Below are 26,747 nucleotides of genomic sequence, written 5' to 3' on the forward strand. Positions count from 1 at the left end.
CGGGGGAGGGGGTCACATGACTGATATATAATGTACAGGACTGGAGGGGGTCACATGACTGATATATAATGTACAGGACTGGAGGGGGTCACATGACTGATATATAATGTACAGGACTGGAGGGGGTCACATGACTGATATATAATGTACAGGACTGGAGGGGGTCACATGACTGATGTATAATGTACAGGACTGGAGGGGGTCACATGACTGACATATAATGTACAGGACTCTGGAGGGAGGGGGTCACATGACTGATGTATAATGTACAGGACTGGAGGGAGTCACATGACTGATATATAATGTACAGGACTGGAGGGGGTCACATGACTGACATATAATGTACAGGACTCTGGAGGGAGGGGGTCACATGACTGATGTATAATGTACAGGACTGGAGGGGGTCACATGACTGATGTATAATGTACAGGACTCTGGAGGGAGGGGGTCACATGACTGATGTATAATGTACAGGACTGGAGGGGGTCACATGACTGATATATAATGTACAGGACTGGAGGGGGGGGGTCACATGACTGATGTATAATGTACAGGACTGGAGGGGGTCACATGACTGATGTATAATGTACAGAACTGGAGGGGGTCACATGACTGATATATAATGTACAGGACTGGAGGGGGTCACATGACTGATGTATAATGTACAGGACTGGAGGGGGTCACATGACTGATGTATAATGTACAGGACTGGAGGGGGTCACATGACTGATATATAATGTACAGAACTGGAGGGGGTCACATGACTGATATATAATGTACAGGACTGGAGGGGGTCACATGACTGATATATAATGTACAGGACTGGAGGGGGTCACATGACTGATGTATAATGTACAGGACTGGAGGGAGTCACATGACTGATGTATAATGTACAGGACTGGAGGGGGTCACATGACTGATGTATAATGTACAGGACTGGAGGGGGTCACATGACTGATGTATAATGTACAGGACTGGAGGGGGTCACATGACTGATGTATAATGTACAGGACTCTGGAGGGAGGGGGTCACATGACTGACATAATGTACAGGACTCTGGAGGGAGGGGGTCACATGACTGATGTATAATGTACAGGACTGGAGGGAGGGGGGTCACATGACTGATGTATAATGTACAGGACTGGAGGGGGTCACATGACTGATATATAATGTACAGGACTCTGGAGGGAGGGGGGTCACATGACTGATATATAATGTACAGGACTGGAGGGAGGGGGGGTCACATGACTGATGTATAATGTACAGGACTGGAGGGGGTCACATGACTGATATATAATGTACAGGACTCTGGAGGGAGGGGGGTCACATGACTGATGTATAACGTACAGGACTGGAGGGAGGGGGGGGTCACATGACTGATATATAATGTACAGGACTGGAGGGAGGGGGGGGTCACATGACTGATGTATAATGTACAGGACTGGAGGGAGGGGGGGGTCACATGACTGATGTATAATGTACAGGACTGGAGGGAGGGGGGGTCACATGACTGATGTATAATGTACAGGACTGGAGGGAGGGGGGGTCACATGACTCATGTATAATGTACAGGACTGGAGGGAGGGGGGGTCACATGACTGATGTATAATGTAACTTGTCCTGATGGTTTGTTACAGTGTATCAGCGCAGTGAGTGGTGCCTTGTCCCACTGTTTTGTCTTGGTGGGTGCAGCGGTTATTATAGGGTGAGGATAAGTCACTGCCCGTATCCTGTGCCACCCCCCCCTTCTCATGTGCACAGGGCAATGCTGGGAGTTGTAGTACCAACCTATTATTTTATCTCTCCAGTGAACTGGAACGGCTGAGTAACCTGGTGGGGAAACCCTCTGAGAACCATCCGCTCCATAACAGCGGCTTACTGAGCCTGGACCCCGTCCACGACAAGACCCCGCTCTACAGCCAGCTGCTCCAGGCCTACAAGTGGTCCAATAAGGTAAGACCACTGCTCTGACCCCCCCCCCCCCTCCCTGGACACAGACTAAGGTCCAATCAGCTCTTCTATACCAACACATTGAGAATCAGAGGCCTGGACACCCCCCACCACCAACACCTGGTTATATTTATCCTTGGGAAAGCTGGAAGAAAGCCGACAGGTTTCTCACAGTAGCTAACCTCGCACTTGTCACCCAGCTTTCCCTGTACCCTGAATGGTAAATTGTCCTCCTCCTGCAGAAAAGTGTTAGATATAAGTGGCTGATTTATGATCCATGGCGGCTAAGGCCACGTTCCCACGTGCCGTTCTCATTGCAGTTGAGACTCTTTCTCCGGGCACCTGTTTAAGTGACTTTGTATTGTGTTACATTACGTGATGCAAACACGGCGTCCCATGTGGAGGCGCCCCGAGTGCGGCCTAAGGCGCTGTTCACATCAGCGCTGGATAATGGTGTTGGGATGGGCAGTCATAGGAGTAATGGAAGATGCAGGTCCTTCACATGGCAGGTACCAGCAAGCACAGGGGTCACAATGACCATATCTGGGTTCAGCGGTATCTACTTTGTGGTGCAGTTAGTGGGGGGCTCTTCTCACATCCAGCAATGTCCTGGGGTCTGCAGATACCAGTATATGTACAGCATCCCTGCTATAGATCTGTGTATTGGAGACCCCCAGCACTTTGTACTCTACCAATTACTGGTTGCCTCATTCTTCATAAGATGAAGGGGTCTGGGGACTTTTAGATGATGAACGGCTATTGGGGAGGGGGGGCTCAACCACCAGGACCTGGATAAATATACAGAAAAGTGGGGACACAGCTCCATCCTTGTTCCTCCAGACACATGACCCTATAGAGCTGCAGGATGAGGCACAGCCCTGCACCAGGTGCACAATGAGGGGGGCTTGTCTCTCCAACTATTGGGGTTCTGATAATTAGACCCCATCATGTACATATTCATGGCCTCTCCTTAGGTTTCCCATCAATTATAGCTCTGGATGACCTGATTTTCAGAATGTCATACGTGTTTACTTCACACCTATCCTACCTATTCCTCACCTATTGGTAGGTTTGGAGAGGAATCTGCAGTCATATTGTCATTTCCCTTTATATATGGATATTCGTACCATAGAAACCGCTCCATAAGGCATCCTCTCCTCCATTTTTGGGAATTTGTCTTTCCTTTGCCTAGAATGATAAAGCAGATTTAGAGAAAAAGTGCGTCTGCCTGTCCATGGGTTGTGTCTGGTGTGTCATCTCACTGAAATGCATGGGACTGGGCTGCAGTACCTCGCACAACCTTTGCACAGGGGTGGCGCTGTTTATAGAAGGAATCAGCCATGTTTTACTAATCCTGGACTGACCGTTAAGCGGGGTCCCGGATATCAGACGTGTCCTGACCTGATTGTAGCCGTACGGATGAGTCTCTCAGAGGTAACTGATGGATATAATTGCGCCGTGTATCGCCCAGCCACTAGCGGTTCCTCGGCTGTTGATGCCGTCAGCCGTTTTCCATAGATGTCGCAGGTTTATTTTTTTTTATTTTTTGCTTACCGCAGTAATCTGCTGAAACGAGAACGTGTGATTGATTTATTAGATTCACCGAGCAGCAAACAGCCATTCATCTTCATAGATTCTTCTATCATTCTCCAATCTTTCAAAAGTCCAAATTGAAACTTTCCCTTTTTTCTGTATATTTTTTTCTCGTTCCCTCTTGCCGCTGGCGCAGGGCGCTTGTCGGGGCGTCTAGACACTTCATATTTTGAGCTGCATATATCAGGAGGAGATGAGCGCCTGACACCCACCCATTACTGCCGGATTCATTGATCATCGGATCTTAACAAAGTCTTGTACCATCAGCTGCGCTATAACTGCGCCCGTCCGCCATTGTTTCCTTCTTCTCTGTCGTCTTACATTTATAACCAGCATCATACCATTAGGGAAGGATATTAATGTGTTTGGGACGGCCCCACCTGCAGGATACCGCATTATCGGCAGAACGCAGGAGCATCAGTGTTCTCTAACAATGCACCACCAGTTGCCGTATTTAAAGGGAACCTGTCATCAGAAATTTACCTAATAAGCTACCAGCATGTTGTCAATCAGCTGAGCAGCTTCTATATGATGCCTCTTTCATGGTCCTGTGTGGTGGAATCATCCAGAAAATCAGGCGGAGAGTTTAACACTGAAGTCAAGCTTTCCCTGTTTCAGAAAGCCTCTTCTCTTGAAGTCCGGCACATGATTTCAATCACATGGGTCAAGGCGTTCAGAGGTGGGGAGAGCTTGACTTCAATGGTAAATTCTCCCCCTCCCTGACTTGAAACAAGCAATTAACATCTCACTTTAAGGCCCCATGCACACGACCGTCGGGGGGCTCTTGGCTTGCGGCCATACATGCATCCCCCATAGATGGCAGTAATACGGTGAGTGATAGGACATGTCCTGTCTTTTCCCAGTTACGGGCCGTGCAGTCCAGCAGAAGGTCGCACATGATCTATCTTTCGTGGCACAGCCACACAATGGTGGCTGTGATGTTCCAGGCCACAGCCACCAGTAAGATCATGTGCTTGGGAGATATGTAGTGGAGTAGAGGAAACCCCATGACTAGATGTGCTGCGTGCACCAAACATGAGATCTAGACAAGGGGTTCAGACCAGGAGCATGGACCCCCCCCGTATATCGGTCAGAACCAAGAGATTTAGGATCAGCAACCTGAGAGATATAGAACCAAAACCAGGACATTTTAGGAACCAGTTCCCGGAATAGGACCCGCTCAGAACCAGGTAATGCCAAGAGTAGTGTCCAGAGCCTGGTCTTCACCTGCACAGTAGTGAGGGAACCAAATAAAGAGGTGGATCCGACAGATTTGAATCAAGGTTTCGTATAACAATGTGCCGACTTCACTACCCCACCAGGATCACATGGCATCGTGCAGAAGAATTGCTCCTGTAGATACCACTGCTCTGTCACATGATGTCCGCACATGTGTCCCATTACCCTCTTCAATGCTAGGGCGCTATCATACACCAGTTGGCGGCTTTTACCCGTCTTGTCACGGATTCTTCTTATCGATGATGTTTAGTTTCAGTGGAGTCTGAAAAAACAGCTCAATATTTTTGCAGAATCCCGATGCTTCGTATGGATCCTGGTTCCCATGGAATTCAATAACCACTGATATCCTGATCCAGGTATCGGCCTGTGTGGGAGGACCAGGATCCATATTACAGATGAGCCCGGATTCTTCTATGGAGATGATAAAGGTTCAGCCGCTGTATCTGGCAGAAGTTTATCTGCTTCTTCCCTCGTGTAGATGACTGTATATGAGCGCTGGCAGCTGCCGCCCCTTTAAATCCCGTCTAGTTGATGGTAATTGTGTTGCTAGCGCACGTATTAGGGCCAGGTCAGTGACTCTGGGTCGCGGTTTGGTTCCTGGGACTATTTTGCTGTGTTAGCAGACTTGGTGACCTTGGGTCCGGTCACGGTAGCGCCCCCCCCCCCTTTCGGTTTCTTATTTTTGTGGCAGCTGTTTCTTGCTGTTCTGTATTTTGTTTTCCCTGCGTCTCAATAATTAATGTGCCCCCCTCCGCCCCCCGATTGCTGCCTCCACCTTGTATATTTGATGAGCTGAGATAAGGGCATCTCCCCTCTCCCTCCCGCCGCCGCTTGTTCTTCCATTACTGCTTGCTTGAGTAACTATGTGGCAGGCGGATAGCAGGCAAGCAGGGGTAGCGGGGCAGGATTGCAGAGGACGCCTGTGAAGGGCAGAAGTGATAATGTAGAACCTGACATCAAACTTCAGCCGCCTAACAAGCTCCTGCTCGGAATTTGGGAGCCGCGCTCTCTCCGAGGTTTAGCATAATCCCTGTGTCAGCAACATCGCAGAGAACGGGCAGGCTTCATATATTCCAACATCAGTGTCCTCCCTGCCCCCACCCGACACAAGTCTAAAGCCCCTGGGTGCAGCATCTGTAATCGCCCTCCAGCACTGGCGCGTCCTCACCGACTACGCGCCAGGAAACAACTCTCCTAAAAAGTTGCAAGTAACAAACCTTCAGCTTTGAGAAGTACAAGTTTTCAGTATTCTTCTATTCACCTACAGCAAGCAGGCATTTTGATGGTGAGGCCTACTAATAGACTGATATTGTGCCAGAGTCAGATAATGATGTGCCACACCCCTTTACCATAAACCCCTCCCGCTTCCCGTGGGCTAATTGGGTGCAAAAAACGGCACTAGACCAGAATTCTGTAGCAATCCTTCTGATTGATGGCGACCGCCCCACCCCCAATATAGACCCCTTCACCCTCACTGAAGGTTTTGTGTCCCTTTTGACCCCTAGAGAACTGGCAGCTCCTCATAAAGGTTTTGTTTCCACTGGGCCCCCCTCTTCTAGGGGCCCCATAGAGACCCTTGATGATACATTGTAACTTTTAGTTTCTCTTGTCCTTGTACCATCTTCTTGGCGCCGCTCCTCTTAGCTAATTTCGTTAAGGTTTATCCGCCTGTGACGATTCGCGCCCCAGGAAAAACAATTATCATGAAATCTCTGGCGGCAGCGCGGTGGAGAGGAGGCGTCTTATTTATCAGCGTTCCCTCTGCCTCCCGGCGTTCACACCAATTAATGGAGGAAATGCCACTAATTCCGCCTCGTGCTAATAATCCACATTTGTAATCTGTGATTGCTGATCATCTGATTGCTCTGTCTATAGGGGAAAGCCATCCTGGTATCTATAGGTTCCCAACTCTCCAGGACAGTGTGGCCATGTACAAGCCAATCAGAGGCAAAGACCCCATGAAACACATTTGGGGCCTGTTCTGTTTGGTGGTGCCCATTGTTCAGCATAACTGTAGCCCCCCGTATCTTGCTTATGGAAGTCTCACATATTGGAACTTCCCCTGTATAAACAAATCTTCCCCAGTGTTGGGGCTCTCGTTGGGCGCTCCTCACGTTGACCATGCACTCCGTTGACGACCCACTAATTCTGTGTCCATAATCTAATAAACAAATTTTGCGCTTTTCCATTGTAAAGCCGCTGCGTCTCTGCGATCGATGGATTGATGTGAGGGGCTCAACCCATAGTAATCCCTATCGATCAGCCACAGGGACGTGGTGTCAGGGCGAGAAGAGCACAAGTATCAGAGCACTTACAGGCCAGAAACCCGAAATCTGCAACACGGGATATAGGAGCCGATTATACTCATCACATAACTACAGAGAAATTACCCTACAGCGTGCATGGGCTGCGGTGCTATGAGAGATGCCCTAATACCATGTCCCCTGGCTGATAACAGAGAGTAATAGATTGTATCCCCCCCTGTACAGTCTCCTCTCCCCGGGATGTAATGGCTGATAACAGAGAGTAATAGATTGTATCCCCCCTCTACAGTCTCCTCTCCCCAGGATGTAATGGCTGATAACAGAGAGTAATAGATTGTATCCCCCCCCCCCCTGTACAGTCTCCTCTCCCCGGGATGTAATGGCTGATAACAGAGAGTAATAGATTGTATCCCCCCCTGTACAGTCTCCTCTCCCCGGGATGTAATGGCTGATAACAGAGAGTAATAGATTGTATCCCCCCTGTACAGTCTCCTCTCCCCGGGGTGTAATGGCTGATAACAGAGAGTAATAGCTTGTATCCCCCCTGTACAGTCTCCTCTCCCCAGGATGTAATGGCTGATAACAGAGAGTAATAGATTGTACCCCCCCCCCTGTACAGTCTCCTCTCCCCGGGATGTAATGGCAGATAACAGAGAGTAATAGATTGTATCCCCCCTGTACAGTCTCCTCTCCCCGGGATGTAATGGCAGATAACAGAGAGTAATAGATTGTATCCCCCCCCCTGTACAGTCTCCTCTCCCCGTGGTGTAATGGCTGATAACAGAGAGTAATAGATTGTATCCCCCCCCCTGTACAGTCTCCTCTCCCCGGGGTGTAACGGCTGATAACAGAGAGTAATAGATTGTATCCCCCCTGTACAGTCTCCTCTCCCCGGGATGTAATGGCTGATAACAGAGAGTAATAGATTATCTGTACACAGTGAGGGCCTGGCTCGTCCCCGGAGTACATCACGTATTCCTCCTCTTGGCAGTGCGGTCGCCTCCGGGTCTTGTATCCAGACGATCTCCTCCAGGGACTCCGCTGGCAGCGTCTCCCCCTGAGCGCCCGTCACTTATAAGGAACACTCAATTCATCCGCGGGGGGTCAGATACTCTCTACACATCAAGCAGTCGCCCAAGTGTCCTGGAGGCGGCTCCTTCATGTGGCTGACGCTCTCCCTGTCCCCTCCCCTTTGCTCTGAGTGAAAGCTATTGAGGGCCCAGGATTCCCCCCAGCCCTGCACATGAAGGAGCCGGCTCCTGGACGTTGCACAGATGATCAGTCCTGCTATTTGCCTAGTTTCATGCAGCTTTGGATGTGTGTAGAGTGTGATTGGACCGTTCTGGGCCTCCCTGTGCTTTCCACGCCTTGTCTGATTTACTGTGCCCAGGATCTTGGAGGGATTTCTGACGCAGCTTTGGATGTGACTAGAGTGCGGTTCCGCTGTGACTTGTCAAGGTTATCGTCCAGGATGATGTTGTTCCCTGGTCGCACATAGCGAGACTCTCCGAGCGCCACCATGAAAGGCGTCTTGGATTCTCGGTGCCGTCCCCCTGGGCCGCGCTCAGATCCGTTTAATCTGCTGAACCGCGTATAAAATATTTACTAATTCATTCCCGCGTCAGATTAATTTTTCAGCCGCTGTTTATAATCAGCCGTTTAACAAATAAAAGTGCGGCGGCCGATGAAACGGATGCTAATGGCGCCCGCGTCCCCGTGGTGGCGGAGCACCGCGTCCTACCTGACATACACAAGCGTGTGGGGTTTTTTTTTTGTGTTTTTATCTTTGAGTCAAGTTATGAGATGCTGAAAAATTGTCCCTGGAGAGATGTGTAATCAGACCTCACACTGCTGTGCTCTGTGCTCTCTGCAGCCAGTGTTATGTATTGTCCCTGGAGAGATGTGTAATCAGACCTCACACTGCTGTGCTCTGTGCCAGTGTTATGTATTGTCCTGGAGAGATGTGTAATCCCCTGATTACACATCTCCCCAGGGACAATACATAACACTGGCTGCACAGAGCACAGAGCACAGCAGTGTGCGGTCTGATTACACATCTCTCCAGGGACAGTACATAACACTGGCTGCAGAGAGCACAGAGTACAGCAGTGTGAGGTCTGATTACACATCTCCCCAGGGACAGTACATAACAATGGCTGCGGAGAGCACAGAGCACAGCAGTGTGAGGAATGATTACACATCTCTCCAGGGAGAATACATAACACTGGCTGCAGAGAGCACAGAGCACAGCAGTGTGAGGTCTGATTACACATCTCTCCAGGGACAGTACATAACACTGGCTGCAGAGAGCACAGAGCACAGTAGTGTGAGGAATGATTACACATCTCTCCAGGGAGAATACATAACACTGGCTGCAGAGAGCACAGAGCACAGCAGTGTGAGGTCTGATTACACATCTCTCCAGGGACAATACATAACACTGGCTGCAGAGAGCACAGAGCACAGCAGTGTGAGGTCTGATTACACATCTCCCCAGGGACAATACATAACACTGGCTGCAGGGAGCACAGAGCACAGCAGTGTGAGGTCTGATTACACATCTCTCCAGGGACAATACATAACACTGGCTGCAGAGAGCACAAAGCACAGCAGTGTGAGGTCTGATTACACATCTCCCCAGGGACAATACATAACACTGGCTGCAGGGAGCACAGAGCACAGCAGTGTGAGGTCTGATTACACATCTCTCCAGGGACAGTACATAATACTGGCTGCAGAGAGCACAGCAGTGTGAGGTCTGATTACACATCTCTCCAGGGACAATACATAACACTGGCTGCGGAGAGCACAGAGCACAGCAGTGTGAGGAATGATTACACATCTCTCCAGGGACAATACATAACACTGGCTGCAGAGAGCACAGAGCACAGCAGTGTGAGGTCTGATTACACATCTCTCCAGGGACAATACATAACACTGGCTGCAGAGAGCACAGAGCACAGCAGTGTGAGGTCTGATTACACATCTCCCCAGGGACAATACATAACACTGGCTGCAGGGAGCACAGAGCACAGCAGTGTGAGGTCTGATTACACATCTCGCCAGGGACAATACATAACACTGGCTGCAGAGAGCACAGAGCACAGCAGTGTGAGGTCTGATTACACATCTCCCCGGGGACAATACATAACACTGGCTGCAGAGAGCACAGAGCACAGCAGTGTGAGGTCTGATTACACATCTCTCCAGGGACAGTACATAATACTGGCTGCAGAGAGCACAGCAGTGTGAGGTCTGATTACACATCTCTCCAGGGACAATACATAACACTGGCTGCGGAGAGCACAGAGCACAGCAGTGTGAGGAATGATTACACATCTCTCCAGGGACAATACATAACACTGGCTGCAGAGAGCACAGAGCACAGCAGTGTGAGGTCTGATTACACATCTCTCCAGGGACAATACATAACACTGGCTGCAGAGAGCACAGAGCACAGCAGTGTGAGGTCTGATTACACATCTCCCCAGGGACAATACATAACACTGGCTGCAGGGAGCACAGAGCACAGCAGTGTGAGGTCTGATTACACATCTCTCCAGGGACAATACATAACACTGGCTGCAGAGAGCACAGAGCACAGCAGTGTGAGGTCTGATTACACATCTCCCCAGGGATAATACATAACACTGGCTGCGGAGAGCACAGAGCACAGCAGTGTGAGGAATGATTACACATCTCTCCCAATAGAGCTGCACCTATGTGATGGAGGTCATGGCTTGTATCCTCTGTGCTGTGGATATTCCGGCCTGTGACGAGCGCTGTCGCTTGTCCTAGTTAGCGGTGAGCCGGACACATCTCCATAAATCTCCATGGTTAATTGAGCGCGGACGCCTTCCATGCCGCCATTGCTGTGACTGGGTGGGAGTGCAGCGGTCCCAATATTGTTATTCAGGCTCCTTGTATAATGTCTGTTATTACATGATGTCCCCCTCCCCTCATCATTGATGCCTCCGGTGGTCTCTGTACATCTATTTTGCTGCTACTTTCAGACCCTTTGAGGCTCCTTGTCTCCTCGCTCCCCTCCGCCGTCTTCCCTTCTCCTGTTCCCTAATGATTGGGGCCCGGGTGGGTGCGGGGCCCCCGCTCTGCTGCTGAAATAGAAATTACAAGGGGCAGAGATTACGCTGAAGACTCTTCTAATCATTCACTGGCAAAACTTTTTTTTTTTTTTTTTTTTCTGTCTCCTTCTTTTTCCCGCTCCGCTCCTTCTCCAGTAACCGTCTCATTACCAGGCAGATACGGAGCGAGGTCAGGATAATGAGGCGCATTGTGGGGGTGTATCCTCAGATGAGCGAGGTGTCCCTGCTGCCCCCCACCCTCACTGCCTATTGTTGTAGAGGGGAAAAATTACTGCCGATACCATAGAATTCCCCCCCCCCTCTGAAAAATTCTGCACTTCCTTAGTGTCTTGGGGTGCTGTGCCCTTCCCTGTGAACCTCTCAATTGATGTAAAGGGAATCCTACTCGTCACAGAAGACACACAAAGAGCGGAAATGGATGTAGCAATTAAGTAACAATCACATATACGTAATATACATGGAATTTATTCAAACACCTTTAACTTTACACTCTTTGTTTCATTGCAGTCGATTGGCAAGATCAATAAAGTTCTTTTTTTTTTGTGCTCATTAATGTGCCCTCTGACCCCATCTTAATAGGAAAAAAATGAAATGTAGATTTTTTATTTTTTTATTCATTTAATAAACAAGATAAATAAAATATCACATGCTCATTAGTATTCAGACCCTTTGCTGTGACTGTCATATGTAACTCACATAATGTTCATTTCCTTCTGATCCTCCTTGAGATGGTTCTACTCCTTCATTGGAGTCCACCTGGGTTTAATTAAAATGATTGGACTTGATTAGGTAAGACGCACACTTGTCTATATAAGACCTCACCGCACCTGTCACAGCGTGTGAGAATCATGAGGTCTAAAGAACTGCCCAAGGAGTTTAGAGACAAGACACCGATCTGGCCACGGTTACCAAAGAATGTCTGCAGCACTGCAGGTTCCTAAGAGCACAGTGGCCTCCATAATCCTTAAAGCAGTTTTGGACGACCACAGCTATTCCTTGGCCTGGCGTCCAGTGAGAGGTAAAGAAGATCCCCAGAGATCCCTGTGTCTGAGCTCCAGAGATGCAGGAGGTAGGTAGGTGGGGGTCACCTATAACTGCAGGAGGTAGGTAGGTGGGGGTCTCCTATCACTGCAGGAGGTAGGTAGGTGGGGGTCTCCTATCACTGCAGCCTCCAGCAGTCGGGTCTTTATGGCAGAGTCTGGAAGCTTCTCCTCGGGGTAAGACACATGGAAGCCGCATACAGGGAGCAGAACACATGGAGGGTCCGGACCATGAGGAATAAGATTCTCTGCTCCGAGGAGATGGAGATTGGACTTTATGGTGATAATTCTAAGGAGTGGAGAAAACCGGCGCCGCTCATCACCGGCCAAATACAGTCCCAGCAGTGACACATGGGGGGCAGCACCAGGCTATGGGGGGGACAGTGCCCAATACTGGAGGGCAGCATCAGGCTATGGGGGAGGGGGGGCAGCATCAGGCTATGGGGGGACAGTGCCCAATACTGGGGGGCAGCATCAGGCTATGGGGGGGACAGGACCACTGGGGGTAATGGAAGGAAAGATGTACAGAAGTACAGAGAGATCCTGGATGAGAACCTCTTCCAGAGCTCTGGACATCCGCTTGGGCCGAACCTCCCAACATGACACTGACCCTAAGCACAAGCTAAAATATTGCGATCTCTTTTTGGGGTTCTAATTACGCATCAGGGGGGGGATATTGATCCAGGGGTTCTAGTCGCACACCAGGGGATATTGATCCAGGGGTTCTAGTCGCACACCAGGGGATATTGATCCAGGGGTTCTAGTCGCACACCAGGGGATATTGATCCAGGGGTTCTAGTCGCACACCAGGGGATATTGATCCAGGGGTTCTAGTCGCACACCAGGGGATATTGATCCAGGGGTACTAGTCGCACACCAGGGGATATTGATCCAGGGGTTCTAGTCGCACACCAGGGGATATTGATCCAGGGGTTCTAGTCGCACACCAGGGGATATTGATCCAGGGGTTCTAGTCGCACACCAGGGGATATTGATCCAGGGGTTCTAGTCGCACACCAGGGGATATTGATCCAGGGGTTCTAGTCGCACACCAGGGGATATTGATCCAGGGGTTCTAGTCGCACACCAGGGGATATTGATCCAGGGGTTCTAGTCGCACACCAGGGGATATTGATCCAGGGGTTCTAGTCGCACACCAGGGGATATTGATCCAGGGGTTCTAGTCGCACACCAGGGGATATTGATCCAGGGGTTCTAGTCGCACACCAGGGGATATTGATCCAGGGGTTCTAGTCGCACACCAGGGGATATTGATCCAGGGGTTCTAGTCGCACACCAGGGGATATTGATCCAGGGGTTCTAGTCGCACACCAGGGGATATTGATCCAGGGGTACTAGTCGCACACCAGGGGATATTGATCCAGGGGTTCTAGTCGCACACCAGGGGATATTGATCCAGGGGTTCTAGTCGCACACCAGGGGATATTGATCCAGGGGTTCTAGTCGCACACCAGGGGATATTGATCCAGGGGTTCTAGTCGCACACCAGGGGATATTGATCCAGGGGTACTAGTCGCACACCAGGGGATATTGATCCAGGGGTTCTAGTCGCACACCAGGGGATATTGATCCAGGGGTTCTAGTCGCACACCAGGGGATATTGATCTCTTTTCAGGGATCCTATTTTCAGCAAAAAAAGCAAATGCCATAGAATTTCCCACAGCATGTAAGGATTAGGGGGATTAGGCGGCCCTCCTGTGTGCGCCCTCGCCCTCCTGATTGCTATTGATACGAGCCTCATCCAGCGAGGATCCTGCTGCGTCGGCGCTTTCCATAATCCGATATGTATTTATCTGGTAGGATCAATCCCCAGTCATATCCACGTGCCCCCCCCCCCCCCCCCCCCCCGGAGCATGTAGTGGGGGGTGGACAGGACTAGTGCAAGGGAGAAGTATTACATTGGGGGCTCCGATTTATCCTAATTATCTATCTGCATAGAAAGTGAGATGCAATTAGGGTGTAGCTTCATTGCAGGGGTCATCAGCTGTGACCATATAGACTGTGAGAAATGGATTTATAATCCAGGACTGTAGCTTCTCCAAATGCACTGGGGGTGTCTTTTGTCTCTTGGCCTTTTGTTTTTTGCCGATTGACGGTGGATGTGATGATGTGACATCCGCCAGATCCTGCCGGATCCTCCAGGCTTTATGGATAAGAAGAACCTTATAGGGTCCGGCGATACCGGGTGCTGACTGCTCGTAGACCAATTGCCTTAGCGGATCCCTTCCCCTTTTACTGACACTGTGTGAAGTGGATCATTCTCCTTCCATGTCCGGGGCGGGGGGTTTCTCTCCATCTGTCCCCCTTTACCTGCACCTCAGGGGGTCCTGACTTGTCTCCAGTCCCCCCATCCCCCATTCCTCGCAGCCGCCTGGTGTAAGTTGTACCAGCTTTCTGCACTCCTGCTTGCTTCCAGTGAATGGAAATTCTTTGCTCAGAGCCAGAAGTGGTTTGTTAGAGTGTGTCAGCGAGTCATCCGCCCTGGAGCTGTCACTATGGGTGAGGTGCCTGTGATTTGGTGAGTGATAGGGATGTAGATGCAGGATATAGGTGGATGTGTAAAGGTTACGCGGCCTGGTTTTGGCAGACTGTGCATCGTCCTTCAGATGTAAAAGGTCAGTAAGTGATGTTTGCACAGTATGGAGTCGGATGGGAAGATGAGCCGGTGAATGTGAAATGAGATTGGCAGAGCTGCTCTTCATTACCCCAGTGTCTTGTATCTGCACTGAGGAGGCTTCACCCTGCTGTCTCTTACATTCCTGCCCAAATCCCAAAAATAATGTCCCGGCTTTCATCCTGCCTTGTGGCCCCCGCTGCCGTCCATCCATCTTCTCCCTTGTGGCCCCTGCTGCCATCCATCCATCTTTTCCCTTGTGGCCCCTGCTGCTGTCCGCCCTTTTTTTGCCTCGTGGCCCCCGCTGCCATTCAGCCATTTTCTTCCTCATGGCCCCCACTGCCGTCCATCTGTCTTGTGGGCCACACCGCCGTCCAGCCGTCTTCTGCATTGTGGCCCATGCTGTCGTCCAGCCGTCTTCTGCCTCGTGGGCCCCCGCTGTCGTCCAGCCGTCTTCTGCCTCGTGGGCCCCCGCTGTCGTCCAGCCGTCTTCTGCCTCGTGGGCCCCGCTGTCGTCCAGCCGTCTTCTGCCTCGTGGGCCCCCGCTGCCGTCCAGCCGTCTTCTGCCTCGTGGGCCCCCGCTGCCGTCCAGCCGTCTTCTGCCTCGTGGGCCCCCGCTGCCGTCCAGCCGTCTTCTGCCTCGTGGGCCCCCGCTGCCGTCCAGCCGTCTTCTGCCTCGTGGGCCCCCGCTGCCGTCCAGCCGTCTTCTGCCTCGTGGGCCCCCGCTGCCGTCCAGCCGTCTTCTGCCTCGTGGGCCCCCGCTGCCGTCCAGCCGTCTTCTGCCTCGTGGGCCCCCGCTGCCGTCCAGCCGTCTTCTGCCTCGTGGGCCCCCGCTGCCGTCCAGCCGTCTTCTGCCTCGTGGGCCCCCGCTGCCGTCCAGCCGTCTTCTGCCTCGTGGGCCCCCGCTGCCGTCCAGCCGTCTTCTGCCTCGTGGGCCCCCTCTACTGGTCCTCCTTTTGAACACTGCTTCCTTGTTTAGTTTTTGGTTCCTGGAAAGTCTACTCCATCCTTCAGATTTCCATTTTCCTAAGGATCTACTCACACAACAGGAGAAGGCGCCAAACCTACTATCTCTTTGAAGAAGCTGAGGAAGATCTCTGTGAATGACCCCCGCAGCCGTCCACAGAACAGTATTTTGTGGGTTAATACTTGTTAACCCCTGGTGTGACCCTGTATTGTTTGCCTCCTCTCTGTGCCAGGATTGATACCCCTGGTCCTGGCTGTCTCCTGTATGATGGGCACCTGCTGGGGGCAGATATCGCCATCCAGGGTGTCAGGTAATGAATCTCCTCCACCGTCGCCCAGCGAGGACTTTAGAAAACTGCGCTGGAAGCTTTCATCCCAATTAGCCCATGTGACCTTCCGTTCAAGGTAGCGTTTAATAGGAGCGAAAATGAAGTCTCCCCGCTGCGTCCGGCCTCGGAGCAGCTTTTTGTTGCCTATTAGCCGAACGTTCCCTGGGAATGGACCGCGGCAAAGCATCACAGCCGTGAAGAATGAGACCTCACACCTTGTCATGGACGCTCTCCGCCACAACTTAACAGCCCCTGCCCTCAGCAATGGCTCATTTATGGTGCCGTTTGTCTGTCTGGCGTCGGAGACGGAGGATAAAACGCTTGCGCTTTACATAATTTGACTGTAATTGGCGCAGGAGACAGATGTTCTAGAGCGAAGCGCGGGAAGATTGCACCAGCTCAGCCGTTACCGCTGCACGAGGCACATTATAGCGGCTAAACGGAGCGGCCGAGGGAGGAGCTCCAAAGTACGGCTTATAATAGTGCAAGAGTGTAGTCTATTACTCTCTGTTATCAGCCATTACACCCCGGGGAGAGGAGACTGTACAGGGGGGGGGATACAATCTATTACTCTCTGTTATCAGCCATTACATCCCGGGGAGAGGAGACTGTACAGGGGGGGATACAATCTATTACTCTCTGTTATCAGCCATTACATCCCGGGGAGAGGAGACTGTACAGGGGGATACAATCTATTACTCTCTGTTATCAGCCATTACATCCCGGGGAGAGGAGATTGTACAGGGGGGAATACAATCTATTACTCTCTGTTATCAGCCATTACATCCCGGGGAGAGGAGACTGTACAGGGGGATACAATCTATTACTCTCTGTTATCAGCCATTACATCCCGGGGAGAGGAGACTGTACAGGGGGGATACAATCTATTACTCTCTGTTATCAGCCATTACATCCCGGGGAGAGGAGACTGTACAGGGGGGGATACAATCTATTACTCTCTGTTATCAGCCATTACATCCCGGGGAGAGGAGACTGTACAGGGGGATACAATCTATTACTCTCTGTTATCAGCCATTACATCCCGGGGAGAGGAGACTGTACAGGGGGATACAATCTATTACTCTCTGTTATCAGCCATTACATCCCGGGGAGAGGAGACTGTACAGGGGGATACAATCTATTACTCTCTGTTATCAGCCATTACATCCCGGGGAGAGGAGACTGTACAGGGGAATACAATCTATTACTCTCTGTTATCAGCCATTACATCCCGGGGAGAGGAGACTGTACAGGGGGGGATACAATCTATTACTCTCTGTTATCAGCCATTACACCCCGGGGAGAGGAGACTGTACAGGGGGGATACAATCTATTACTCTCTGTTATCAGCCATTACATCCTGGGGAGAGGAGACTGTACAGGGGGGATACAATCTATTACTCTCTGTTATCAGCCATTACATCCCGGGGAGAGGAGACTGTACAGGGGGATACAATCTATTACTCTCTGTTATCAGCCATTACATCCCGGGGAGAGGAGACTGTACAGGGGGATACAATCTATTACTCTCTGTTATCAGCCATTACATCCCGGGGAGAGGAGACTGTACAGGGGGATACAATCTATTACTCTCTGTTATCAGCCATTACATCCCGGGGAGAGGAGACTGTACAGGGGGGATACAATCTATTACTCTCTGTTATCAGCCATTACATCCCGGGGAGAGGAGACTGTACAGGGGGGGATACAATCTATTACTCTCTGTTATCAGCCATTACATCCCGGGGAGAGGAGACTGTACAGGGGGAATAAAATCTATTACTCTCTGTTATCAGCCATTACATCCCGGGGAGAGGAGACTGTACAGGGAGGATACAATCTATTACTCTCTGTTATCAGCCATTACATCCCGGGGAGAGGAGACTGTACAGGGGGGGGGGATACAATCTATTACTCTCTGTTATCAGCCATTACATCCCGGGGAGAGGAGACTGTACAGGGGGGGGGGATACAATCTATTACTCTCTGTTATCAGCCATTACATCCCGGGGAGAGGAGACTGTACAGGGGGGGATACTATCTATTACTCTCTGTTATCAGCCATTACACCCCGGGGAGAGGAGACTGTACAGGGGGGGATACTATCTATTACTCTCTGTTATCAGCCATTACACCCCGGGGAGAGGAGACTGTATCCCCTCCTGTACAATCTATTACTCTCTGTTATCAGCCATTACATCCCGGGGAGAGGAGACTGTACAGGGGGGATACAATCTATTACTCTCTGTTATCAGCCATTACATCCCGGGGAGAGGAGACTGTACAGGGGGGATACAATCTATTACTCTCTGTTATCAGCCATTACATCCCGGGGAGAGGAGACTGTACAGGGGGGATACAATCTATTACTCTCTGTTATCAGCCATTACATCCCGGGGAGAGGAGACTGTACAGGGGGATACAATCTATTACTCTCTGTTATCAGCCATTACATCCCGGGGAGAGGAGACTGTACAGGGGGATACAATCTATTACTCTCTGTTATCAGCCATTACATCCCGGGGAGAGGAGACTGTACAGGGGGATACAATCTATTACTCTCTGTTATCAGCCATTACATCGCGGGGAGAGGAGACTGTACAGGGGGGATACAATCTATTACTCTCTGTTATCAGCCATTACATCCCGGGGAGAGGAGACTGTACAGGGGGGGATACAATCTATTACTCTCTGTTATCAGCCATTACATCCCGGGGAGAGGAGACTGTACAGGGGGAATAAAATCTATTACTCTCTGTTATCAGCCATTACATCCCGGGGAGAGGAGACTGTACAGGGAGGATACAATCTATTACTCTCTGTTATCAGCCATTACATCCCGGGGAGAGGAGACTGTACAGGGGGGGGGGATACAATCTATTACTCTCTGTTATCAGCCATTACATCCCGGGGAGAGGAGACTGTACAGGGGGGGGGGATACAATCTATTACTCTCTGTTATCAGCCATTACATCCCGGGGAGAGGAGACTGTACAGGGGGGGATACTATCTATTACTCTCTGTTATCAGCCATTACACCCCGGGGAGAGGAGACTGTACAGGGGGGGATACTATCTATTACTCTCTGTTATCAGCCATTACACCCCGGGGAGAGGAGACTGTATCCCCTCCTGTACAATCTATTACTCTCTGTTATCAGCCATTACATCCCGGGGAGAGGAGACTGTACAGGGGGGATACAATCTATTACTCTCTGTTATCAGCCATTACATCCCGGGGAGAGGAGACTGTACAGGGGGGATACAATCTATTACTCTCTGTTATCAGCCATTACACCCCGGGGAGAGGAGACTGTACAGGGGGATACAATCTATTACTCTCTGTTATCAGCCATTTCATCCTGGGGAGAGGAGACTGTACAGGGGGATACAATCTATTACTCTCCGTTATCAGCCATTACATCCCGGGGAGAGGAGACTGTACAGGGGGGGATACAATCTATTACTCTCTGTTATCAGCCATTACATCCCGGGGAGAGGAGACTGTACAGGGGTGGATAAAATCTTTTACTCTCTGTTATCAGCCATTTAAGGACAGGGAGATGATGGGTGTATTAGGTGTAGCGATATGGCAGCAGTCGCATTGATGGTTTTGCGTCCCTCTGTGTGCACATTGCTCGCCAGTGCTGTATACTATGCAGCACGCTGCCCCCTCCCGCTCGCTCACACACCGCTTGCTCTGACTACATGTCCTCCCTCCTGTCTCTCCTATTATAAGTAGGCTCCATGCGGCGTATGGCTGCAGCATTGTATAGTGGCTGCGGCACGTACAGCTCGCATCCAGAGCCACCGCAGAAAGTTTTTCTAATTCTTGTCAAACAAGCGAGAGATTCAGTCACAACACAGATGGGAAGCGTCCATCAGCCGCCTGGGGTGTCCCCGCATCGCGTCTCCGACTTGTGAGATCCAGATGATTTGTGCCGCGCTCTGCCATGTAAAGGATGTCAGGGCCGCCAGGTGCAGTAGTAATGTACATCCATAGATACACAGAAGTCACTTCCTTAAAGGGGAGCTCCATCCAACACCACAATAGCCTCTCTAGGAGTAAAGGACCTAGATGTCCCCCATAGTGCATAGCTTAAGTAACTCTCCCCAAGCTGACCATCGCCAGCTCTACAATTAGGGAGCAGACATATTCCTCGGGGGTGGGGCTTTGCACCCTCAGGGGTGGTCCTAGTGACCTCACACACACCTGTGGGTGTTGCACTTCCCTTCCCCCCTGTAACCTTCCTGCTTTGTCCTCACATCTGGTAAAGATACAATGTATCCGGGCCCGGGCAGTGTTCTAGTTGGACTCCTCTACATTGTATCCAGTTCCACTATAAGATTCTGCATTCCAGAAATCCCCTCCCACTTTAACCTTTTGGTTGCCAGTCATTATTTCCGATGTTTCTCTGTTGAAGGCCACTTAGTGCTGAAGTTTTAAAGAATCCTTAGGGATTTCAGATCCTTACTCACAGTAAAAGCAATTAATTCACTGTTGACCTTAGGATCAGCAGTAACTTGACCCAGAAGCGTCTGCAGTAGTCACATACATAATGTCCCTCGGGAGCGCGGTGTGGATTTGGTAGCCTGCGCCTCCCTCTCCTCCTGGGTCCCTCCTGTTTCTCTCCAGGTCTCCTCTGCGGCACAATGTGCTGTGTCAGCCCCGGCTGGTGGGAACCTCTGCACCCAGCGCCACAAGGAGACATTACTAATTTATCCCCCAGCCTGAGTGGTTTGTGACAAGCGTCAGATCCGTAACCGAATCCCAAAATAAAGCCACTCCGAAAAAACCTTCAGCCGTGAGGCAGCGCTGTGCAGCATATTGAGGGAGGTCATGTTTTGTTTTCGGGAGCAGAAAGCTGCGAATTGCGGATCAATTGTTCGATTTCGCAGAACCGAGAAAATGTTTATTTCCTGTGAACAAAAAAAAAATCCTTTCACGGCAAGGACACAGAAAATAATGAGGAATGAGGGACACGAACAATGTAACCTATCAGATACAAGACCGAAAATGTAAAATTATCTTCCACAATAATAGTGTTTCTATGTACAATGGAGCTTTATAAAGATGATCCTGAGTTACATCCTGTATTATACCCCAGAGCTGCACTCACTATTCTGCTACTGGTGCAGTCACTGTGTACATACATGACATTACTTATCCTGTACTGATCCTGAGTTACATCCTGTATTATACCCCAGAGCTGCACTCACTATTCTGCTACTGGTGCAGTCACTGTGTACATACATGACATTACTTATCCTGTACTGATCCTGAGTTACATCCTGTATTATACCCCAGAGCTCCACTAACTATTCTGCTGCTGGTGCAGTCACTGTGTACATACATGACATTACTTATCCTGTACTGATCCTGAGTTACATCCTGTATTATACACCAGAGCTGTACTCACTATTCTGCTGCTGGTGCAGTCACTGTGTACATACATGATATTACTTATCCTGTACTGATCCTGAGTTACATCCTGTATTATACCCCAGAGCTGCACTCACTATTCTGCTGCTGGTGCAGTCACTGTGTACATACATGACATTACTTATCCTGTACTGATCCTGAGTTACATCCTGTATTATACCCCAGAGCTGCACTCACTATTCTGCTGCTGGTGCAGTCACTGTGTACATACATGACATTACTTATCCTGTACTGATCCTGAGTTACATCCTGTATTATACCCCAGAGCTGCACTCACTATTCTGCTGCTGGTGCAGTCACTGTGTACATACATGACATTACTTATCCTGTACTGATCCTGAGTTACATCCTGTGTTATACTCCAGAGCTGCACTCACTATTCTGCTGCTGGTGCAGTCACTGTGTACATACATGACATTACTTATCCTGTACTGATCCTGAGTTACATCCTGTATTATACCCCAGAGCTGCACTCACTATTCTGCTGCTGGTGCAGTCACTGTGTACATACATGACATTACTTATCCTGTACTGATCCTGAGTTACATCCTGTATTATACCCCAGAGCTGCACTCACTATTCTGCTGCTGGTGCAGTCACTGTGTACATACATGACATTACTTATCCTGTACTGATCCTGAGTTACATCCTGTATTATACCCCAGAGCTGCACTCACTATTCTGCTGCTGGTGCAGTCCCTGTGTACATACATGACATTACTTATCCTGTACTGATACTGAGTTACATCCTGTATTATACTCCAGAGCTGCACTCACTATTCTGCTGCTGGTGCAGTCACTGTGTACATACATGACATTACTTATCCTGTACTGATCCTGAGTTACATCCTGTATTATACCCCAGAGCTGCACTCACTATTCTGCTGCTGGTGCAGTCCCTGTGTACATACATGACATTACTTATCCTGTACTGATACTGAGTTACATCCTGTATTATACTCCAGAGCTGCACTCACTATTCTGCTGCTGGTGCAGTCACTGTGTACATACATGACATTACTTATCCTGTACTGATCCTGAGTTACATCCTGTATTATACCCCAGAGTTGCACTCACTATTCTGCTGCTGGTGCAGTCACTGTGTACATACATGACATTACTTATCCTGTACTGATCCTGAGTTACATCCTGTATTATACCCCAGAGCTGCACTCACTATTCTGCTATCCCTGTAGGACACTTTCATCTGGTTGCTTTCTTCAGGTTGGGTTCTTCTGTTCTCGTCTACTAGATGTCCTATACAGTAGAGTAACTTTCATCTTCTGATCTTATCATGGAGTCTCTAAGGTGACGCGTCTTAGGTGATCTTCTAGGTTACTATGATGAGAATGTACCTATGGGGGATGGACGGACAGGTGGGTGGGTGGGGGGGGGCTATACCATGTAACCTGGAGCTTCTGCATTGTATCTTCTCACCTACAATATGTAGTGTAGATCCAGTGGGACCGGGCCGCTAATAATTACTAATGATCTGTACAGCAGATCCGCGGCGGCCGGCGCTCGTCTATTGATCCGGCCGTTCAGCCCCTGAAGATTAATGATGGCAGGGACTGGTTGTTATTAATCCGTCTGGTATCTCCCCTCTCCTCCTGTAATCACCGCGTTGCGATCACCCCACGACAGCGCAGCGTCTCCTCTGCAGAGCCGCCTCGCTGCTTCTATCCGGCGCGCGGTTATGTTAACAACAGATGGTGCGGCTCGGAATTATAACAATTTAGCCGAGATTCCAGCCGCTGCCGACATGAAACACCCTTTAAAAGATGCTTAAAAAAAGGCAAAACTCATTATCAAGAGTATTTAAGCAAAGTAGGTATTTAATCTTTGCAAGTCATTTGCATATTCCAGCCGAGCGGCGCTGCTCAGATGGGCTGCGTGCGCTCCGCAGGTACAGAACCGTCTCCTCATGCACGTTCTGCTAATTGATGGACCTGCTGGTTAACTGTTTGCTCCCTGGTGCGTATTGCTCCGTCATGAATTACTTCCCCCTTCCAGGGTTGATGTGGTGACCGGTGTTATCCCCCTGCAGATGCTGCTAGACATCTATATACAGCACAAGATTTAAAGGGTCTCTCAAGGGAATCTCTGAGCTCAGGACATCCAGATTTGGTGGACACCAGAATTTCAGATCATATTTTCTGTGCAAAATCAAGACCCATTTATGCCCTCTGCAGCCAGTGTTATGTATTGTCCCTGGAGAGATGTGTAATCAGACCTCACACTGCTGTGCTCTGTGATCTCTGCAGCCAGTGTTATGTATTGTCCCTGGAGAGATGTGTAATCAGACCTCACACTGCTGTGCTCTGTGATCTCTGCAGCCAGTGTTATGTATTGTCCCTGGAGAGATGTGTAATCATACCTCACACTGCTGTGCTCTGTTCTCTCTGCAGCCAGTGTTATGTATTGTCCCTGGAGAGATGTGTAATCAGACCTCACACTGCTGTGCTCTGTGCTCTCTGCAGCCAGTGTTATGTATTGTCCCTGGAGAGATGTGTAATCAGACCTCACACTGCTGTGCTCTGTGCTCTCTGCAGCCAGTGTTATGTACTGTTCCTGGAGAGATGTGTAATCAGACCTCACACTGCTGTGCTCTGTGCTCTCTGCAGCCAGTGTTATGTACTGTCCCTGGAGAGATGTGTAATCATACCTCACACTGCTGTGCTCTGTGCTCTCTGCAGCCAGTGTTATGTACTGTCCCTGGAGAGATGTGTAATCAGACCTCACACTGCTGTGCTGTGTGCTCTCTGCAGCCAGTGTTATGTACTGTCCCCTGGAGAGATGTGTAATCAGACCTCACACTGCTGTGCTCTGTGCCCTCTGCAGCCAGTGTTATGTATTGTCCCTGGAGAGATGTGTAATCATACCTCACACTGCTGTGCTCTGTTCTCTCTGCAGCCAGTGTTATGTATTGTCCCTGGAGAGATGTGTAATCAGACCTCACACTGCTGTGCTCTGTGCTCTCTGCAGCCAGTGTTATGTATTGTCCCTGGAGAGATGTGTAATCAGACCTCACACTGCTGTGCTCTGTGCTCTCTGCAGCCAGTGTTATGTACTGTTCCTGGAGAGATGTGTAATCAGACCTCACACTGCTGTGCTCTGTGCTCTCTGCAGCCAGTGTTATGTACTGTCCCTGGAGAGATGTGTAATCATACCTCACACTGCTGTGCTCTGTGCTCTCTGCAGCCAGTGTTATGTACTGTCCCTGGAGAGATGTGTAATCACACCTCACACTGCTGTGCTCTGTGCTCCCTGCAGCCAGTGTTATGTATTGTCCCTGGAGAGATGTGTAATCACACCTCACACTGCTGTGCTCTGTGCTCTCTGCAGCCAGTGTTATGTACTGTCCCTGGAGAGATGTGTAATCACACCTCACACTGCTGTGCTCTGTGCTCTCTGCAGCCAGTGTTATGTATTGTCCCTGGAGAGATGTGTAATCAGACCTCACACTGCTGTGCTCTGTGCTCTCTGCAGCCAGTGTTATGTATTGTCCCTGGAGAGATGTGTAATCAGACCTCACACTGCTGTGCTCTGTGCTCTCTGCAGCCAGTGTAATGTATTGTCCCTGGAGAGATGTGTAATCAGACCTCACACTGCAGTGCTCTGTGCTCTCTGCAGCCAGTGTTATGTACTGTCCCTGGAGAGATGTGTAATCAGACCTCACACTGCTGTGCTCTGTGCTCTCTGCAGCCAGTGTTATGTACTGTCCCTGGAGAGATGTGTAATCACACCTCACACTGCTGTGCTCTGTGCTCTCTGCAGCCAGTGTTATGTATTGTCCCTGGAGAGATGTGTAATCAGACCTCACACTGCTGTGCTCTGTGCACTCTGCAGCCAGTGTAATGTATTGTCCCTGGAGAGATGTGTAATCAGACCTCACACTGCTGTGCTCTGTGCTCTCTGCAGCCAGTGTTATGTATTGTCCCTGGAGAGATGTGTAATCAGACCTCACACTGCTGTGCTCTGTGCTCTCTGCAGCCAGTGTTATGTATTGTCCCTGGAGAGATGTGTAATCAGACCTCACACTGCTGTGCTCTGTGCTCTCTGCAGCCAGTGTTATGTATTGTCCCTGGAGAGATGTGTAATCAGACCTCACACTGCTGTGCTCTGTGCTCTCTGCAGCCAGTGTAATGTATTGTCCCTGGAGAGATGTGTAATCAGACCTCACACTGCAGTGCTCTGTGCTCTCTGCAGCCAGTGTTATGTACTGTCCCTGGAGAGATGTGTAATCAGACCTCACACTGCTGTGCTCTGTGCTCTCTGCAGCCAGTATTATGTACTGACCCTGGAGAGATGTGTAATCAGACCTTTTTTGTATGTAGTTAGTAGCAGCAGGACTGTGAAATATGGATCTCTGTCTTCACACTGCTGTGTGCCGAATTTCTCTGTTTTGATAAGCATGCAGCCCCAATCCTCTGCTCCATGTGACTACTGAATTAATTAACCACCATCTTGGTACTGCTTGTTATAGACTGTTAAACAGTTTATAGCACAGAGCACAGCAGTGTTAGGAGAAGATACAATCCTGGACTATATATACTACTTTCACAGTCCTGCTGATGACCCGTCTCTGCTGGCTGCCGTGGGCATTATCTGACCATTTCGTGGTCCGGTTTCTTCTGAGCTCATTAATAATGGAGCGGGGTCTTTTCCTGATGTTCGTCATCCCGGGGCATCCGAGGGGTCCGGACAAGAGACCTTTAATGGTAATTGGGCTCCTGCTATTTGCGTTTCTCTGCCGCGTCCGTGCGCTGATGTTTGGGGAAACCTCCATCCATCATTCCCCAATAATGGCGCTCAATTAGGGATCGTTTCCTCGCTAATAAATCACGGCTGAGGGCGCGGACGCGGGAGACGCTTCCAAATGCTACACGCTTTCGTTCGGTAAAACGTGTCTGAGATTTCTTAGTGGAGCGTCTGATTTGTCTCGTGGACAGGCCCGTCCCTGGTACAGTCATCTTTCTGACGAGATCTCTGCTTCCTGTCAGTGAATCGGAACTCTCAAGTTTCTTTTTAGGGGCTTTAATGGTGTCCAATGTACAAAACTTTTTATTGGAGGTGTTCGGGGCAGGTTTAGGTGTTTGGTGGGGTAAAGGGACGGCAGCACCTGCTAGAGGGCTGTGTCTTTTTGGACCCCTGGAAGAGACGGTCTACTTAGAGGTCAGAGGTCA

The 26,747-nt window shown here is 49.9% G+C and overlaps 1 protein-coding gene across 1 annotated transcript in view; it reads left to right on the plus strand.

Annotated features, from left to right (window-relative positions):
- The window catches only part of MED27 (mediator complex subunit 27), a 145,226-nt gene that overhangs the window by 297 nt on the left and 118,182 nt on the right, over positions 1-26,747 (plus strand). The window contains exon 2 of the mRNA XM_072125580.1: positions 1,809-1,953. Within this exon, the coding sequence (XP_071981681.1) occupies positions 1,809-1,953 (145 nt within the window). The remainder of the gene's footprint in view (positions 1-1,808; positions 1,954-26,747) is intronic.

Source organism: Engystomops pustulosus, chromosome 9, assembly GCF_040894005.1.
Source record: "Engystomops pustulosus chromosome 9, aEngPut4.maternal, whole genome shotgun sequence".
NCBI classification, from domain to species: Eukaryota; Metazoa; Chordata; class Amphibia; order Anura; family Leptodactylidae; genus Engystomops; species Engystomops pustulosus.